The sequence below is a fragment of the Rhinatrema bivittatum genome, chromosome 8 (assembly GCF_901001135.1).
Source record: "Rhinatrema bivittatum chromosome 8, aRhiBiv1.1, whole genome shotgun sequence".
Lineage (NCBI taxonomy): Eukaryota > Metazoa > Chordata > Amphibia > Gymnophiona > Rhinatrematidae > Rhinatrema > Rhinatrema bivittatum.
In genome coordinates this window covers 222996762-223017211 of record NC_042622.1, presented here as the reverse complement: position 1 = coordinate 223017211, position 20450 = coordinate 222996762, and the positions used below count along the sequence as shown (strand labels likewise).

The 20450-nt window shown below is 49.6% G+C and overlaps 1 protein-coding gene across 16 annotated transcripts in view; it reads right to left on the bottom strand.

The window, feature by feature from the left end:
• Positions 1–19744, bottom strand: part of LOC115097806 (activated RNA polymerase II transcriptional coactivator p15-like) — a 33543-nt gene extending 13799 nt beyond the window's left edge. Inside the window, exons 1-4 of one of the 16 annotated variants that reach the window (XM_029613871.1) lie at positions 18732–18910; positions 18050–18210; positions 7373–7445; positions 1715–1834 (exon numbers count right to left, since the gene is read on the bottom strand). In XM_029613871.1, coding sequence (XP_029469731.1) covers positions 1715–1834; positions 7373–7444 — 192 coding nt within the window. In that variant the 5' untranslated portion in view covers position 7445; positions 18050–18210; positions 18732–18910. Of the gene's footprint in view, positions 1–1714; positions 1835–7372; positions 7446–18049; positions 18211–18731; positions 18947–19352; positions 19468–19506 lie in introns of those variants that run through there. The other 15 variants (XM_029613878.1, XM_029613874.1, XM_029613881.1 and 12 more) reach the window with 15 other exon arrangements.
• Between the last annotated feature and the right edge of the window lie 706 nt (positions 19745–20450).

Genomic DNA, 20450 nt, shown 5'->3' with positions numbered 1-20450 from the left:
ATGTCACCATTCCTCATGAAACAAATCCATAAAATAAAGATATATAAAATCATACTAATAAAATCATACTAATAAAATAATTTCAGAACAGTTAATGAATAGAATATCCAATAATTAAAGACTCATGCACATTTTGAAAGCTTTACCAAACACCAATAAAACATTTCAAACAGCAGACACATCACATACTACCCAATAATTAAAATGGTAGTCAATCAAGAAAAATGAACTTAAAAAGCCACCTTTGCTTATCCTCTCCAGCAGTTCTCCTACTCCTTTCCCTTGCAGGTCATACCAGAAGCAGTAGTAGCTGCTGAAGCTGTCCTCACATACCTCTTCCTTAGGGAGTCTCTTTTCTCTCTCACACACACAAGTCATCTCCCTGATCAGTCTCTCACACATACACACGTCACCTCTCTGGCCAGTCTCTCTCAATCACACAATGCTCTCACTCTCTCTTACTTACACACAAGCTTTCAATCACATACATGCTCTATTTCACTTACACACAAGCTCTCAAACACATGTTCTATCTCACTTACAAACAGGCTCATTCACACACATGCCCTCACAGCCATAAGCCAGCCAAAAACATGCTCCATCTCTCTCGCACACACACAAGCACCCTCCATGTCTCACATACACATTGCACTCTCACAGAAGAACCTTGCTTTCAGACTTGCAGCATTTTTCACTTTTACTAAAAGTGAAAGTCATGCTCCCAACGGTTAAATAAGAAAACCACATTCCTATCAGAAGGCGAAATGACACCCTTCCTTCAGCCCCTACCATGTGACAGGGGCTACTGGTGCCATTGGTTGGCCCCTGTCACATGGTAGGGGCTAAAGGCCACCGCCGCCATTTTGCTTAGTGGCAGCCGAGGCCCCGGGAGCGGCAGATCGCTCCCGGGACCTCCGCTGGACCACTAGGGGGGGGGGGGTGTCGGGAAGGTGGCACTTGGGAGCTGGTTGCCTGCCACGGTGCCCCCTAAGTCTCGGCGCTTGGTCTCCACCTAGGCGAAATCGGGGGCTGGCCGTATTTTGAAAGGGCACTTTTTGCACTTTCAAAATTCTGCTGCCTGCCGCAGCACCCCGTAAGTCTCGGCGCCCTAGGCACAGGCCTAGCTTGCCTAGTGGTTCCTCCGGCCCTGCTTGTGGGGAAAAAAAATGGTAGGGGGTGTGGTGCAAGCTCATTCATATTCATTATGGACATCCTGAAAACCCAACTGACTGGTGTGTCCTGGGAACCAGGATGGGAGAGCAGAGAGCACAGAGGACTAAAACAAGAAAGTAGGTTAGAAAACTAGGAGGGAGCAAGAGTAGGGATTAATTTAACAGCAAAGACTAGAATTCTGAAGCAGCAGCCACTAAAGGGACAATAAGGTGAGAAGTGTGGGAATAGCAGAGACAGGAAGAAGGCATCTACCAACATACCCCTGCTGTTCTACATAGGCCAAATATAGTGAGATCCCTCCCCCCCCCCTCATGGAGGCAAATCTAGCCAATGATGTTTTTAGGATATCCATATGAATATGAAAGTTAGGTTTACATACATTGTAGACCATGGTATGCAAATCTATCTTTCATATTCAATGCAGCAATCCTGAAAACCCAACTGGCTAGGTGGCCTCCAGGAGAGGCTTGACAGATACTGCCCTATCCCATCAGAGCTGCAAGTACCAAACTCAGCAGCCTCCCCTTGCAAGCCCAGTTACCTGAAACATGCTCGCCTCATTACTATCTCCCTGCGAGCTCCTAGCTGAAGATTTTATTTCCTTTGAACTTTTCTCTCTCTCTTTCTTTGTTTTAGCTGGAGGGGGTTCCTTCTTCCTCTTCTGAAAGAAATATAAAAATGTAATGTTTCTGCTCCGGTCAGGAGAAAGAGTCAGCAGTCCATACTGCATATACATGTAAGTCATATATTCTATCTGTATCTGTACAAACATGCAATACATCAAATGTAATAAATATAATTTTCCCCAGCAAAGCTAAGGATTGCATAATTCAGGATTTACAAATAGCGGTACCAAGCTGTTCTACCAGCCGAAGAATGCAAAAGGAAATACTTCCAACCAAGCAACTACTTGTCTGCAATTCTGCAGAATTCCAGCCAATGTTTTCATATCAAAACACTAAGTTCTACATTAATTATGGGGTGAAAGATATGACAAGTCAAAAGTTTAATAATTAGATTAACCTTTATACAAATATACTGAACAGGCAGAACAATCATAATAATCTAAACAAAGTGTATTAATAGCCATTAATGTTGAGATTACTTACCTGATAATCTCCTTTTCCTTAGTGTAGACAGATGGACTCAGAACAAATGGGTATAGTATGCTCGTGCTAGCAGTTGGAGACGGATCTGACATCAGCACAGGTATATATACCCCACAGGAAGCATAGCAACTTAGTAATCTTCCCTGCAAAAGCTGTTATGTATGTGTGTACTGACGCTCAGTGAAATAGTGAAACAAGATTCCCCTGACCGATTGACAGTAGCTGGAGACCGCCAGCATTCCCAACCGGAAGGCATCGACACCTGGCAAAGGGGACGCTCTTATGGAAACAGATGACATGGCTTACATTGAATCGGTGAAACCCATGTACACAGACAGCTGGGCGGGACGCTGAGTCCATCTGTCTACACTAAGGAAAAGGAGATTATCAGGTAAGTAATCTCAAATTTCCTGGCATGTAGCCAGATGGACTCAGAACAAATGGGATGTACAAAAGCTTTACTCCCAGCCTGGGCGGGAGGCTGCCTGAGGACCATGTAGGACCGCCCTCGCAAATGCTGTGTCCTCCCTGGCCTGGACATCCAGACAGTAGAACCTGGAGAAGGTATGGAGGGAGGACCACGTCGCCGCTTTACATATTTCTGCAGGCGACAGCATCCTGGATTCTGCCCAAGATGCCGCTTGTGCTCTGGTAGAATGAGCCTTGACTTGTAGAGGCGGAGACTTCCCGGCCTCTACGTAAGCTACTCTGATGACTTCTTTAATCCAGCGGGCGATGGTGGGCCGAGAGGCCGCTTCCCCTTGTCTTTTCCCGCTGTGCAGGACGAACAGATGGTCCGTCTTTCGTACTTCTTGTGTCATTTCCAGATATCTGGGCAGCATTCTGCCTATGTCGAGATGGCGTAGTAAACGCCCTTCTTCAGATTTCTTCAAACCCGCCGTGGTAGGCAAGGATATAGTTTGGTAAAGGTGAAATTGTGAGACCACTTTAGGTAGAAAGGAGGGAACCGTGCGAAGATGGATAGCCTCCGGAGTGATTCTGAGAAAGGGATCACGGCAGGACAGTGCTTGTAGCTCTGAGATGCGGCGTGCTGAACACACCGCCAATAAGAACACTATCTTCAAGGTTAGAGAACGGAGAGACAGGCCCCGAAGGGGTCTGAAGTTGGATCCCGCGAGGAAATCCAAAACAAGGTTGAGGTTCCACAAAGGCACTGGCCACTTCAGTGGTGGACGAATGTGCTTAACTCCTTTCAGGAAGCGAGACATATCTGGATGCGTGGCAATGGTCTTGCCATCCCTCCTGGGACCATAGCAAGACAGTGCAGCCACCTGAACTTTGATGGAGCTGAGGGAGAGACCCTTCTGAAGCCCATCCTGCAGGAAATCCAGAACAATAGGGATTGTGGTCGCATGTGGATTGGTGCCTTGAGTGTCGCACCATGCTTCTAATATTCTCCAGATCCTTACGTAGGTGAGGGAAGTGGAAAACTTGCGGGCTCGGAGGAGTGTATCTATCACGGGCTCAGAGTAACCTCTTTTCTTCAGTCTAGCCCTCTCAATGGCCAGACCGTAAGAGAGAATTGAGCCGGATCCTCGTGGAGGATGGGACCTTGACGTAGAAGGTCCCAGAGAGGAGGCAGGGGAAGGGGCTCCCCTGCTAGTAGTCTTCTCATGTCCGCGTATTAGGGTCTTCTTGGCCAGTCCGGGGCCACTAGAAGAACTAGGCCCCGGTGTTTCTGAATCTTGTGGATGATGGCGCCCAGCAGAGGCCACGGAGGGAAGGCGTATAGCAGAGTCCCTGGAGGCCATGGCTGAACCAGGGCATCGATTCCGTGTGAGAACGGGTCGCGCTTGCGGCTGAAGTAGCTGGGTACTTGAGCATTGGACCTGTCCGCTAGTAAGTCCATGTCCAGAATCCCCCAGGTGATCCACAATCATCTGGAAGGCTGTGGGTGACAGCTGCCAGTCTCCCGGATCTAGGCTTTCTCTGCTGAGGAAGTCTGCCGCGGTGTTGTCCTTCCCGGCAATGTGGACGGCGGAGACATCCTGAAGATTCGCCTCTGCCCAAGCCATCAGCGGGGCTATCTCCAGAGATACCTGTTGGCTTCTGGTTCCGCCCTGACGATTGATGTATGCCACCGTGGTGGCGTTGGACATCACTCTGACTGCTCTGTTCTTCAGTCTGTGAGCAAATTGTAGGCATGCCAATCGGACTGCCCGGGCCTCTAGACGGTTGATGTTCCACGCTGACTCTTCTCCGTTCCGCCGCCCTTGTGCGGTGAGTTCTTCACAGTGTGCTCCCCAGCCGCTCAGGCTGGCATCTGTGGTGAGCAGAGTCCACGTGGGGGAGGACATCTTCGACCCCCTGCTCGTGTGATTGGACTGCAACCACCACCGTAACTGGGTCCGTACTCTGGCTGGCAGAGGAAGGTGCGTGGAATAGTTCCGAAAGCGGGGGCTCCAGCGAGAGAGCAGGGAGCGTTGCAGAGGTCTCATATGGGCCCTTGCCCAAGGTACCACTTCCAGGGTGGATGCCATGAGGCCGAGAACCTGCAGATAATCCCAAGCTGTGGGCCGACTGGCTCCCATCAAGTACCGGAGACGCGTCTGAAGTTTTAACTTTCTTGGCAGTGAGACTGACCGTGTCTGCCTGGGTGTCGAACTGGACTCCCAGGTATTCTAGTGACTGGGAAGGCTGTAGGCAACTCTTGCTGAGGTTGACTACCCAGCCCAAGCTTTCCAGAAGGGCGATCACCCTGTCAGTTGCCCGATGGCTCTCCTCTCGTGATTTTGCCCTGATCAGCCAATCGTCTAGGTAGGGATGGACAAGGATTCCTTCCCGTCTGAGTGCCGCTGCTACCACTACGACCACCTTGGTGAAGGTCCGCGGTGACGTGGCTAACCCGAAGGGCAGAGCCCGGAATTGGAAGTGGCGTCCTAGAACCTTGAAGCGTAGGTAGCGCTGATGCTCCGGATGTATCGGGATATGCAGGTAGGCTTCTGACAAGTCTAGGGCCGTGAGGAATTCTCCTGGCTGTACTGTGTTCTTGACTGAGCGCAGAGTTTCCATGTGAAACCTCGGGACCCTTAAGTATCGATTGACTGACTTGAGGTCCAGTACGGGCCGAAAGGTGCCCCCTTTCTTGGGTACCATGAAATAAATAGAATAGTGTCCAGAATTCACTTCCCATGCAGGTACTGGGATGATGGCTTTCAAGGACAGGAGCCTCGCCAGGGTAGCTTCCAATGCTGCCTTCTTGTGTATGGGACATGAAGATTCCACAAACTTGTCCGGAGGGAGATGATGAAAGTCCAGATAATACCCATCTCGGATGATGGCGAGGACCCACTGGTCCGACGTAATCTCGACCCATCTGGGGTAGAAGAGGGTTAACCTGCCCCCTATGGCTCCGTCCCCCAGATGAATCGGCGGATTCTCATTGTGAGGCGCGGCTGGGACTGCTCCCCTCTTGCGCTGCTTGGTCCGAAAGGACTGATTCCGGGCCTGAGGACGAGGCGCCTGGTAGCAACTCCTGCACCTATCATGGGCGCTCAATACCTGAGCAAGGCCAACAAAATGGCGCCCTTCCACGGCGTGCCGCCTACAGGCCACGTCTCCGATCCTCGTTCCTCGGAGACCCAAGAGTAAGAGATGTAAGCCTTACCTGATCCTCGCCGCTTCCCTGCTGGAACCCGGGCGGTCTCCGGCTGTGGGGGGAGAGGGCAAGTACCTTCACCGCCGCGCTTTGAGGAAATGCACCCGCTGCCTCGTCCACGCCGGGACAGAGGCGCCTCGTTCACCCCGCCCGGGGGCTACGTCCCTGCCGCGATTCGGCCACCGGACCGAGGACTTAAACCTCCGGGGGATCACGGAAATCACCCCGGGAAACTCAACTGGGGAAGGGACCCCAAGGGTATCACTGCAGGAGTGCGGGGCTCGATGGTGCTGTAGAAGTCTAGTAAGAAGAAAGTAGATTGGAAACATGCTCAGTGAGCATGCAGGCTCTCCAAACTGCTTTGGAGACGGAAATTACTAAGTTGCTACGCTTCCTGTGGGGGTATATATACCCGTGCTGACGTCAGATCCGTCTCCAACTGCTAGCAAGAGCATACTATACCCATTTGTTCTGAGTCCATCTGGCTACACACCAGGAAATAGTGCATTTAAGTGCCTGGAAGTCTGATGAAGGGAAGACCAGATTTAAAATGACGCCTAGTTTAATGTACTATATCTTTAAACATCATACAACTACAGATAAGTGAAGACAGTCTGCTTGTATTAGATATTAATGTAAACATTTTAAGTCTGGTAAAATATGGACAGTTGTTTTTAGATTGATTATTGTTTAAGCAGAATAGATTCTCTCTCTCTGTCAGGCTTGCTGACTTTGTGGCTGAGCTTTATTTTCGATCAATTTTATTGGTTGTAAATATTCTTACTATAGCATTTGTAAGCTACCTTTACTGTGATCAGGAAGATAAATGGTGTTAAATGAAAAGTCACATTTCTCCCCTCCACCCACCAAGCAGTCAATTAAGGCTAATGAATTTCGGGGCTTCATAAAGTTTTTCACTTTTTCTATTTAAATATTAACATACATACACCCTGTACTACAAGCATAAGATTCTTGCTACAAACTATCTGCTAGCTCTTACAGAGAACTAGTGTTCTCGCTTATAACTTGAGCATCAGTAGAACAGATTTGCTGAAGTAAGGTATATCCAATAAAAGATCTCATTTTCTATCAGTGTACTAGATAGGAATTTCCACCTCCTCACAGATTGTTTGAACTGTCCAGTCTTTTTTTTTTTTTTTTAATTCCCTTCCTCCCCCTACCCCCTCAACATTGCCTTTGGGTAGCAGTAATGTTAGTTTCAAATGGAAGAACAATGCCACAATACAAGATTGAATGATGTGAAGTCAAAAGTCTCCCGCCAAAAATGTGGCGAGCCAACCGCACTGCACCTCTTCCATACTATCTGACCTCACAGCCGAAGACAATTCTGCAGAGTTCTTAGGGCATGCACGTATTTTCGTATCCATTTTGCTTTGTAAGTTTGCTTTTTCAGGAAAATAAATCCATTCCACAGCAGAGTACTAGCCGTAGCCTTCTCGTGTGACATTACCTTTTTCTCGCCTCCGTCATCTGAATCACTACAGGATCTAGATGAGCTCATAGCCTCTTTGGTCTTGGGCATGCTGGAGAAATAAAAAGTGAGAGAAAGTGAGAGGAAAATTAGTTCTTACCTGTTAATATTCGTTCCTGTCGTACCAACGATCAGTCCAGACCGTGGGTTGAGCCTCCTATCCAGCAGATGGAGACAGACTAAAACTGAAAGGATATCTTATATCAGGACAGAGCCTACCCTGCAGCCCTTCAGTATAACTATTGTCAAAGCATAAAAGAACCAATAAAACCCCCAAAGAGGAAGATCAAGCAAGTAACCAGAAAACTCAACTGAGTAACAATTACAACCATTGAAGGAACTCTGTATAAGAACGCTCTTGCATAGTTTTTGTCATCAACACAGAAGATATCCTGAAGATAGAGATATAGAATTGGCATCCAGAAACCTGTAGGAAAAGCGTCGAGTGGATGACATGAAAGAAAGGCGAAGGGCATCTGGACTGATCCGTGGTACTACAGGAACGAAAATTAACAGGTAATAACTAATTTTCTTTTCCCTGTACGTACCCGGATCAGGCCAGACCGTGGGATGATCCAAAGCTTTCCTAAACCAGAGACAGCCCCACTCGAAGCACCTGCCGACCAAAGGAACCAAAAATCGGTGCTTGCACATCTAGACGGTAGTGGCGAGCAAAAGTATGCAGGGACATCCAAGTGGCAGCCCTGCAAATTTCTTGCGGAGAAACAGATTGACTCCCCGCCCAGGAAGTAGCTTGAGAACGCAACGAATGAGCCTTTAGGCCCTCAGGAACCGCCCGGCCCTGGCAAAGACAGGCCGAGGAAATCGCCTCCTTCAACCACCGAGCAATAGCAGTCTTAGAAGCCTGCTTGCCCCTATTTGGACCACACCAGAGGACAAAGATGATTGGAGACCCGAAATTCATTGGTAACCTGGAGGTACCTTAGTAACATGCGTTTCACATCAAGATCACCACCAGCGGAACCTGCGACATCCTCCGGAGAGAACGCGGGGAGCTCCACCGACTGGTTGACATGAAAAGTGGAAACTACCTTTGGCAAGAAGGAAGGGACCATCTTGAGGGAGACTCCTGAATCGGAAAAATGCAGAAAAGGCTCCAGACGGGACAACGCTTGAATCTCTGAAACCCGCCAAGCGGAACAGAGAGAAACGAGGAAGACCGCCTTAAGCGTGAGATCTTTTATCGTAGCCCAACGAATGGGCTCGAATGGAGCCGTACAGAGAGCCTGAAGGATGAGATTAAGACTCCAAGACGGACAAGTGGAGCAGACGGGCGACCGCAAGTGCTTGACGCCCTTCAAGAACCGCACAACGTCCAGGTAAGACGCCAAGGAATGCCCTTCTACGCTACCGAGGAGAGAGCCGAGAGCGGACACTTGCACGTGCAACGAACTGAAGGAGAAACCCTTGGAGAGACCCTTCTGAAGAAAGGAAAGCACCAACAAAATCAGAGCAGAGCGCACTGAAACACCCGATTCCGCACAGGCGGCCTCAAAAAAACTTTCCAAACGCGTCCATAAGCCAAAGAAGTAGACGTCTTACGAGCTCGCAGGAGAGTGGAGATAACTTCCTCCTTATAGCCTTTATGCCTCAGGCGTCTCCGTTCAAAAGCGATCTGCCCGGTTGAAAAATACGGGCCCCTGCCAAAGCAGACGAGGAAGATGGCAGAGACGAAGAGGCCTGTCCGTGTCAGGTTGATGAGATCCGCGAACCACGGCCTGCGAGGCCATTCGGGTGCCACCAGAATAACTGACCCCTTTGTGGAGTTCTATTCTCCTGAGAACTTTTCCCACCAGAGGCCACGGAGGAAACATGTAGAGAAGGAAGTCTGTGGGCCAGGGGAGAGCTAGAGTATCCACTCCCTCCGAACAGTGTTCCCTCCAGTGGCTGAAGAATCTGTTGGCCTTGGCATTGCCCAAGGTTGCCATGAGGTCTATGTGAGGGGGACCCCACCTGCTGACGATCAACTCCATGGCTTCGTCCGAGAGTTCCCACTCTCTGGGATCGAGACTCTGGCGAATGAGAAAATCGGCTTGCATATTCTCCTTGCCCACTATGTGGGAGGCTGCCAGGCAATCCAGGTGACACTCCGCCCAGGCAAAGAGCCAGCTGGCTTCTAGAGCCACCAGGCGACTCAGAGTGCCCCCCTCCTGGTTGATATAAGCTACCATGGTGGAGTTGTCGGAGAGAACCCTCACTGCCTTGCCACGGATCAGGGGCAAAAACACTTGTAGAGCCAGATGCACCGCCTGAGCCTCCAGCAGATTGATGTGCCAGCCGGACTGAACTGGGGACCAGACTCCCTGCATGGTCTGAGACTGGCAGACTGCTCCCCAGCCGGAGAGACTGGCATCCGTGGTGACTACCATCCACTGTGGAGTCTGAAGAGGCATTCCTCGCAGAAGATGAGGGAGCAAAAGCCACCACTGCAAGTTGGCGATGGTAGAGGCCGAAAGCAGGAGAACCGTGTGAAACTGTGCAGACACCGGCTGCCAGCAGGATAGCAATGCTCTCCGTAATGGTCACATATGAGCAAGCGCCCAGGGGACTAGGTCGATGGTGGACGCCACACTGTCGGGAGCAGGAGCGAGAGAAGATTGCGCACCTGGTCGATAAGCTTGAGAGCTCGAGTACGAAGTAGGGACACCTTGCCGATCAGAGTGTTGAAGCGTGCCCCCAGAAACTCCAACACCTGGGAAGGCTGAAGATTGCTTTTGGGAAAGTTGACTATCCACCCGAGCGAGGTGAGGACAGCTACGACCCAATAGACAGCCTGCCGGCAGCGAGTCTTCGACTTGGCCCGCACGAGCCAGTCGTCCAGATACGGATGGACCAGGACTCCTTCTCGGCGGAGAGCAGCCGCCACCACCACCATGACCTTGGTGAAGGTGTGTGGCGCGGTGGCCAGGCCGAAAGGCTCTAAACTGAAAATCCTGGTTCAGGATGTGAAAACGAAGATACTTCTGGTGGTCGCGACGAATCTGAATGTGTAAGTAAGCCTCTGTCAGATCGAGAGAGGCAAGGTATTCGCCGGGATGAACCGCTGTGATGACCGCTCTCAGGGTCTCCATGTGAAAGTGCGGCACCTTGAGGGCCTGGTTGATCATCTTAAGGTCCAAGATCGGACGAAAGGTACTCTTTCTTTGGCACTACGAAGTAGATGGAATACTGGCCTGCGCCAAGTTCCTCCTCCAGAACTGGGACAATGGCGCCCAGTCTCTGTAACCTGGTGAGCGTTTGGTCCACCACATCCCGCTTCAGATGACCGCACGGAGAGACTACGAAGAGGTCCGGTAGATCGCGAGAAAATTCTAAAGCGTACCCGTCTCGGATGATCTTGAGAACCCACTGGTCCGACGTGATTTTGACCCATTCCTCGAAAAACAGGGAGAGACGACCACCTAGGTTGGGAACCGAGGAATGGGTCGACCGAACTTCATTGGGAAGCGGGCTTTGGGGTGGTACGCTGGGAGGCCTCTTCGTGGAAGGGCCTGCGACCTCGAAAGGGCTGGGCCCAAGATTGAGACCAGGAAGAGTAACCTCTAGAGGAGCCACCGTGCCCTCAAGGAGTATATCTACGTTGACCCCGGAACCGAGAACGGGAGGGCACAAACGCCCGAGACTGTTTCGGTCGGTCCTCAGGCAGCTTATTGACCTTGTTTTCCCCCAATGAATTAATAAGCTGCTCAAGGTCCTCTCCGAAGAGCAACTTACCCTTAAAAGGCAGAGTGCCCAACCGCGCCTTGGACGACGGGTCCACTGACCAATTGCGCAACCAGAGGAGCCTTCTGGCGGATACCACCGAGGCCATTGCTTTCGCCTGGACGCGGAGGTGGTCATACAGCGCATCTGCCCCATATGCAATGGACCCTTCCAATCGTTCAGCCTGCTCTGCCTCTGCAGACGGGTGGTCCTGGGTGCCGAGCAATTGTTGAACCCACCTGAGGCTTGCCCGCTGCATGAGACTGCTGCAGATAGTCGCCCGCACCCCCAAGGCCAGAACCTCGAAGATACGCTTAAGGTGGAATTCGAGCTTGCGATCCTGCACATCCTTCAAGGCCATGGCACCCACCACTCTGATAGTGGTGTGCTTCGTAACTGCCGTGACGGAAGAATCTACTGTGGGTATTCTCAACATGTCCAGGCAGTCTTCCGGGAGGGGATAAAGTTTGTCCATAGCCCTCCCGATGCGGAGCCCTGCTTCGGGAGCCTCCCATTCCCAAAGCAACAGCAATTTATGCATGGGGTGAAAGGGAAAAGCAGACGCCGGAGCCCTAAGTCCGGCCAGGACCAGGTCCATGTGCTTTGGCAGCCCCGCAGTCAGAGTATCCGTCGGGGGCCCCTCAATCCTTAGCTTCTGAAGAACAAAGGGAATGAGGGGTTCCAACTCCTCCCTCAGGAACATATGGAGAACTCGGGGATCATCCCCTTCCAGGGGGGGGGGGGGGGTGTCCCCGCCAAGTCCAGGTTTAGGTCCGGAGAGACAAGGGGAGATGGAGGATCAGGAAGAGGAGGGACCCCCGGGACCACCCGCACCTCCGGAGTGGGAGGAGGAGCTGGCCACGCGATTTTAGCCGGCAGGGGACCTGAGAGAGGGTCCTCCTCTTCCTGCAAGCTGGCCAGGTAGGATTTGTGCATAAGATGCACAAATTCCGAAGAAAAATGGGGCCTAGCCTTCCGGGGAGGGGGGGGGGGGGGACGACTCCATAAAAATTGACTCCCCAGCGCCGGGCAGCCCCGAATCAGGAGCTGCAGAAACTCCCAAGATGGCCACCATTCCCGCGGTCTGCCGACCCAGGAACAGCCTGGCCATGCGGCTGGAAACGCAACCCCAAGCTTGTTTTGTCGGCGCTGCCGAGGAGGGGCAGTCCTCACCCAGCAAGCAAGAAGAGCAGAGTCCCTCGCGCGAAAGACACATGGAGGGCTCACCACAAGCGAGACAGTACTGAGATCGCGGCATGTCTCACTGAAGAGGAGCCGCGATCTTCCTAAAAATACAGCTGACTGCACAAACTTTGCTGCTGGGAGAAGTGGAAGCAGAAGAACGAACGCTGGCTGCCGGCAAAAGCAAGAGAAGCTTGTGGCTTTTAAAATGTTCCTTTTTTTTTTCTACCGTAGGAACAGAGAGAGAGTGAGAGAGCGCCTCCCTAAGAAGATGCTAGGGGAGAAAAGCCCCTATAGAAAAAAACAGCCAGGTAAGGGGGGGAGTGACTGGACCACCAGATTCACCCCACTTAGGATCACTGGAAAAACAGGGCTTAGGCTATGTAAAACACAAGGGGCCAAGCCCCCCTAAACCCCGCAAGAGCCAGGAGACAGGACTGTCTCCTGATCGGAAAAAACAAACAGAGCCCAAAAGGTAGTGGTTTTTTTGTTTACTCAAAATAAAGTGGTACTTGCTTGATCCTTAAGAGAGAAAGAAACCCAGCAGGGAAAGGGCTAAGTAGCCAAGATCAGGGAACCACAGGGTGAGCTGATCCATCTGCTGGAGACATACAAATACTGAAGTGCTGCAGGGTAGGCTCTGTCCTGATATAGGATAACCTTTCAGTTTTAGTCTGTCTCCATCTGCTGGTCAGGAGGCTCAACCCACGGTCTGGACTGATCCGGTACGTACAGGGAACCAAAGGAAAATTGGTTCTTACTTGCTAATATTCGTTCCTGTAGTACCATGGATCAGTCCAGACCCTGGGTTGTGTCACCAATCCAGCAGAGGGAGGCAGAGAAACATTCTACTGACTCTGACGTATTCCTTGGGCTGCGCCACCTGCAGTCCATCAGTATTGAACGATATCAAAGCAGAAATGTAACCAATAAAATACTATCTAAACTCTAACACATACTTCCAACTCACGAATCCTAAATGGAAGCAGAATCCCAAAGAAAAAAATCTGTGGAAATAAATAAGAAACATTAAAGAAAAGTAGACAGCATGAAAAGTGGTTTAAGAACCAAAACAGTGAACAAGCGGACTCTGAAAAGATAATTGCCATACACAGGTATAAAGGGCAGGCGTCTGGACTGATCCATGGTACTACAGGAACTAAACTTAGCAGGTAAGAACCAGTTTTCCTTTCCCTGTACGTACCTGGATCAGTCTAGACCCTGGGATGTACCAGAGCTGTTTTACTTGGGGTGGGACCCAGAGAGTCCCGCTCGGAGAACACTCTCCCCGAAAGCTGCAGAACTTGGAGCCTGGACATCTAGGCGATAATGACGAGCAAAAGTGTGCAAGGACTTCCATGTTGCTGCCTTACAAATCTCCTGAGGAAAAACTAGTTGACATTCCACCCAGGACGTAGCTTGCGACCTAGTGGAATGAGCTCTCAAACCTTCAGAAAGATCTCGTCGAGCCAAAAGATAAGCAGACCGAATTGTCTCTTTTAACCAACGAGCAATCGTAGCCTTAGAAACATTATGACCCTTGCAAGGGCCACACCACAAAACAAAAATGATCAGACAACCAAAAAATGTTGGTTATTTCAAGATAACGTAACAGGATCCGTCGCACATCCAATTTCTTAAGATCCTTAGAGGAAGGATCCCTACGATCTAAACACGGAAAAGCAGGTAGCTCTATTGACTGATTTAAGTGAAAAGATACTACATTGGGTAAAAAAGATGGTACAGTCCGTAATGAAATTCCCAAATCGGAAATTCTAAAAAAGGGCTCTCTGCAAGACAAGGCCTGTAACTCCGAAATTCTACGAGCTGAAGAGATGGCCACAAGAAAAACCGCCTTCAACGTAAGATCTTTCAAAGTGGCATGATTAAGGTGTTCAAAAGGGGGCTGCACACAGTGCCCTAAGAACCAAATTCAAAATCCATGCAGGACAAGGGTTCCGGAACAGAGGACGTAGATGTTGTGCGCCTTTGAGAAAACGCACTACATCCGGATGTGCGGCCAAGGATAATCCCCGAATCTTACCCCTAAAACATCCAAGAGCTGCAACTTGAACATGTAAGGAACTTCAGGACAAACCTTTCGCTAAACCATCTTGCAAGAAGGATAAATATCAGATACAGAAGAATGGACCGATCTAATTGATGCTCAATACACCATGACTCAAAAACTTTCCATACCCTCGCATAAGCCAAAGATGTAGAAGATTTACGAGAACGTAATAAAGTAGTTACCACAGCATCCGAATAACCTTTGTTCTTTAACAGACGCCTCTCAAAAGCCATGCCGCTAGAGAGAAGCGTTCGACCTCTTTCAAACAAACCGGACCCTGAGACAAAAAGCACGGCAGATCCCGAAATTGTAGGGGACCGTCCAGCGCTAGACTGACCAAGTCTGCGAACCACAGACGGCGTGGCCACTCCGGAGCCACTAAAACGACGTTGACTCGTTGAAGCTCTATCCGACGTAGGACCTTGCCTATTACAGGCCAGGGTGGAAACACAGAGAAGAACATCCCTTGGCCAAGGTAGCACCAGGGCATCCACCCCTTCTGCTCCTCTTTCCCTCCTGCGGCTGAAGAACCGAGGGGCTTTGGAATTCTGGAATGTTGCCATGAGAGGAGAGGTTGAAAAGCGATCAAGGCCAAGCGAACCGCTCTGGTCTCTAACTGATTGACCACCGTGCTTCTTCTTTGGACCACTGACCTTGAACAGATGTTTTCTGACATACCGCTCCCCAGCCTGAAAGACTGGCATCGGTGGTGACCACAGTCCATTTCGGAATCTCTAGAGCTACTCCCTAATGCAAATTGTCTGACTGTAACCACCAATCCAGGCTGAAACGAGCCTTCTCTGAAAGGGGAAGGTAGTTTAGTTCTGAAACCGGATTCCAGCGTGAAAGCAAAGCAGACTGAAGTGGTCTCATATGTGCAAAGGCCCAGGGCACCAATTCCAGAGTAGAGATCATTGAGCCTAAGACTATCAAGTAATCCCATACACATGATATAGGAACGGACAGCAAGTCTCGGATTTGCGATTGAAGCTTGAGAAGGCAATGCTCCAGAAGGAACACTGTCCCTTGACAAGTGTCGAACAGTGCACCCAAAACCTCCAGAGACTGGGAAGGGACTAGGTGACTCTTGTCCTTGTTGATCACCCAGCCTAGAGACTGCAAAAGGTCGATGACCCTGCTGATCATTGAGCGATAAAGAGATTCCGACTTCGCTCGAATTAACCAGTCGTCCAGGTACGGATGTACCAACAGGCCCTCTTTCCTGAGCTGTGCGGCCACCACAATCATTACCTTGGTAAATGTTCTGGGAGCTGTGGCTAACCCAAACGGGAGAGCCCTAAATTGATAATGCTGCTCTAGAATGCAAAACCTGAGAAACTTCTGATGATCGGAATGAATGCCGATGTGTAGGTAAGCTTCGGTGAGGTCGAGAGACGCTAGAAATTCTCCCTTGTGTACTGAAGCCATGACAGACCCGACAGTTTCCATTCGAAACATGGGGATCCGTAGGCAATGATTGACCCTTTTGAGATCGAGAATGGGACGAAAGGTTCCTTTTTGTGGAACGACGAAAAAAATTGAGTAACGACCCCTCCAATGTTCTGATATTGGAACTGGAACAATAGCTCTGAGGTCGCTTAGACGCTGAAGGGAGTCCTTGATTACTCGACGTTTTTCTAGGTAAGAAGATGGTGAAATCAGAAATCGGTGAAGCCGGACAAAATCTAAAGCGTAACCTTGATTTATCACTGAAAGAACCCACTGGTCCGTCGTCCATCTGGCCCAGTCCCCGTAAAACAGGGACAGTCTGCCCCCTATAACCGGAACCGGGGAAAGGACCGGCCACATCCTTTGTGCCACCTGAGGCTTGGGAAGTTCCAGATCTTCCGAACCGGCGGCCACGAAAGGACTGAGTCCAATTCTGTTGTCTACCCGAAGACTGCTTAGCAGGTGGAGCCGATGGGAGAGAAGAACGAAATCTTCGACCAGACCGAAAACGAGAATGGGATGTGAAGGAAGTCCGAGGTCTAGGATGATCCTCAGGTAACTTGTGAATCTTATTCTCCCCTAGGGACAAAATTAAATCTTCCAATTCTTTACCAAAGAGCAGTTTTCCCTTAAAAGGTAAAGCCCCTGAGCTTTTGATGATGCATCTGCAGACCAATTCCTCAGAGGAGTCTGCGAGCCGATACTGAAGCAACCGTAGAGCGAGCAGAGGTCCTGAGGAGATCATATAAAGCATCTGCGCTGTAAGCAACTGTAGCCTCTAATCGACCAGCTTGTGCTACCTCCTCAGTAGAGAGGGAAGAATTATTTTGCAATGCTTGGACCCACCACAGGCCAGCTCGCAAAGCCAATCTACTACACATGGCCGCCAGTACACCTAGAGCAGAAAACCTCAAATTTGCTTGAGCTGAACCTCTAGTTTACGATCCTGTAGGTCTTTAAGAGCCGTAGCTCCCGTCACTGGAATAGTCGTCCTCTTAGTGACAGCAACATCCACTTTTGGAAATTTTAAAATTTCCAAAAAGCCTCTTCAGGTAATGGATATAGCTTCTCCATAGCTCGTGCTACCTTAAGACCTAATTCAGGAGTGTTCCACTCACGGTATAAAAGGTCAGTGAGAGAAAGATGAAAAGGAAAGGATGTCATCGGACCCCTAAAGCCTAGCAACACTGGGTCAATATTACCCATTCGAGAATCCTTCGCTGGGGCCTCCAGACCCAATTCAAGCAAAATTGCTGGAATTAAAGGACTAAATTCCTCCCTTCTGAAAAGGCGGACTACTTTGGGGTCATCCCCATCCGCTACGCAAGGGTCAGAACTACTGCCCAAAGCAGGATCTCCAAGATCCCCATCCGGCAGGGACTTGTCCGGGACAGGTAGAGTCATGTATCCGGGACTTGTCCGGGTCATGTATCAGGGACTTGTCCGGGACATGGCAGAGATCGGCAGTGCCGATCTCTGCCACTAGACCACTACAGATGCTCCAGAATATTAACCAACACTAACCGGAGAACTCATATCATCCCTATACTTAGAAATTTACACTGGTTACCCATTAAATACAGAATTTTGCACAAGGCACTCACCATTATCCACAAATCCATTCACAACCAACTTCCTCTAGACCTTCGGTTCCATCTCAAACTATACACATCTACAAGACCCATCAGAGCGGCACACAAAGGAACCCTTCAAGTTCCCCCAAATAAATCCACCCGTCTAACCTCCACGAAAGAAAGAGCATTCTCCACAATTGGCCCCATCATCTGGAACAACCTGCCAACTGACCTAAGACTGGAGCCCTGCCTGATTACATTCAGAAAGAAACTCAAGACTTGGCTTTTCGTCCAAGCCTTCCCTGAAGCCTAACAGTGCAACAGTTTTCTTTCATATAGCCCAACAGACTAAATGTCAGACCCAACCATTGTTCATTCATTCGTGTTCATTCTCCAGTTTTTTCTGTCCTTAATTTCCTGGCTACTCTAGCCCCCAAGTTTAATATCCTTGTTATTTGTATCTGCGCCTCGGCCTTCTTGTTATATGGTTTTGTTAAGTTAACCCTAAGTTTGATGTAAACCGGCCTGATATGAAGCTTGTCATGAAGTTCGGTATAGAAAAATGTTAAATAAATAAATGTATAGAAAAAAACTCAAATAAATAAAAATAAAAATGTTCAGAATCCTCTGAAGTAGAAAAATTAAACTGATCCTGACCTGAGCGAAGGGGACGCTTCGGAGCTGGCCCAGCCCCAAAATCGCTTGGTCTTGTCCGTTTGGAAGAACGGGCCCTTAGACCCTGTCCAGATGAGTGGTCCCTATGTTTTTTATGAAACTTTCCAGACTTTTTGCCTTACGAAGAAAACGAATAAAATCCCCTGAAAAGGGAGAAGAAAAAGAGGAATTTGAAATGTCCTCCAGACTCTCATCAGAGAAACCTACCTCTAACTCACGGCTTGTCCCCCCCCCAGGGACCCCGGCTATGGCGACAAGGGAGGTGGGTCCGGAGCTCCCTGAATTACTTGCTGTGTCACCACCCTCAATGAAGATAAAATAGCTTCCGTTCCTGCACTGCAGTGAAACGGGTCTGGGGTAGGTGAGCAGCCACGCGAGGCGGCAGAGTCACTTCTTTCGCCGGCAAAACAGACAAGCCTCCCCCCCCCCCGGGAAGGCAGGCAGGCAGAACAGAGACTATCCCTGGAGAGACGCGCATGCGTCTCCACAGGCGCGGCATTGAAGGGGAAAAAAACGGTGCGAATTTAAAATATCAAAATAAAATAAAATAAACCCCGGCGAGAAAAGGCACGGCCCCGCTGAACACTGGAGAAGCAAATAAACCACAATATAGCTGTCAGAAAACAGAAAGGAAAAGAAAAAAGTTTTTTGGTTTTTTTTTTACCTGTCGAAACGCCGCGGACCTCAGGAGCTGCTCCAAGTAGGCTGAGTGAGCCGGGCCCCTTGGTATCACCCCTGCCAGGAGTGGTTGCTGGGTTCAAACCTCCCCAACTCCGGCAGCTTCAGAACCAGAAGGGATAGTCCTCCCAGGACTTCCCAACCTCCTGGGAGGCAGTGAAACAGCTGAAGAAAAAAATATACTTTTTTTTTTTTAAATAACAAATGAAAAGAACAGCCTTTCACAAAGAGAGATAGAAAACTAATTAACGCCTAAACTATCTGACTAACAAACCAAAAAACTACCACAGACTGCAGGGTTAGGCACCTCCACCTCTGCTGGGAGACAGAGAAATACTGATGGACTGCAGGTGGCACCCCAGGGTATACGTCAGAGTCAGTAGAATGTTTCCCTGCCTCCCTCTGCTGGATTGGTGACATAACCCAGGGTCTGCCCTGATCCAGGTACGTACAGTTGGGTTTTTTGGGGTTTTTTTTTTTTTGGGGGGGGGAACTATACTGTAATAAGCCACACCCTGGCTAAGCTGCATCATACAAGTCAATAACATATTAGGCTGTAGTAGGTCGGGCTACCCTAAAGGACTGGGCCACATAAAGCAAGACTTGCCTGTACCAGAACACACTAGACCAGTCTGTGCTAAACTGGGTCGTTACCAGGCTAGGCAGGACGAAGCCATACTAGACCACACCACACCAATCTGTGCTCAACTGCACTATACCTGACCAGACAGGGCAAGACTAAGCTAGACAATACTCATTACCTATAAGGGCTCGACTTTTTTTTTTTTTCTGAATACGCAAAAAGTTGTAACACAATCAACCCTCTCCTCAAACCACTAACGCGCACGCAGAGACCTTCTTCTAGCCTGCCGAGGAAAAAGACAATTAATCATAAACCAACATTTCCACCTGTTTCGCTCACCAACTTCCAACGTACGCACCCCAAACAGCCCTTTTCAATAGGATGGCGCTGGAGCGTTCGTATGGGGACCAGCCAATCAGAGCCCTTGGAGGCGGGGAAATTCTTGCGGTTAGCCGCGCACTCACATGAGTAGGGTACGCGCGTGCCAGACCACGTGACTACCCGGAAGTGCAGGGTTTCTGCTCTACCTCGAGCTTCTCCGTATGCGTGTGTGATATTTTTACTTGGAATCCTGTTAATGGGAATAACTAAGTAATTTTAAATATATAGGGATTTGACCTGGTGCGTTCTTTTGCACTTTCAAATGTAAGACTGTATTTATTGCATTTAATGCATTTGCAGTAGTGTTAACATATCCATCCTACTCCTAAAATGTGCCAGTTACCTTCCCTGGTCCGCATGATACAGGTGACCTGCACAATTTTGCTTCCGTAGTGGGGGGCGGGGGATGGCTGGGTAGGAGGCAGTATTTCCAAATGGGATTGACCTCAGATCTTAATTTGGTGGTTAATCTCCTTTTAATACTTGCATTGTGGGAAATAGCCTCTTGGAGTCCGTAGGATGTAATATGCAGGGGCAACTGTGCAATAGGGCAGTGCCTGAGGGCCTATAGCATTCTACCCTAGCCTCGGATGGATGGTTAGAGGCCAATGACCCTTATTGCATGGGGGCCCAGGTCACTGGCCCTCTGCCCCTGCTAATATGTACAGCCAAAATATCAAGGTGCACCTGGAAGCTCTTTATAATCAGGCCAGTGGCACTCACTACAATTGAGACAATTTG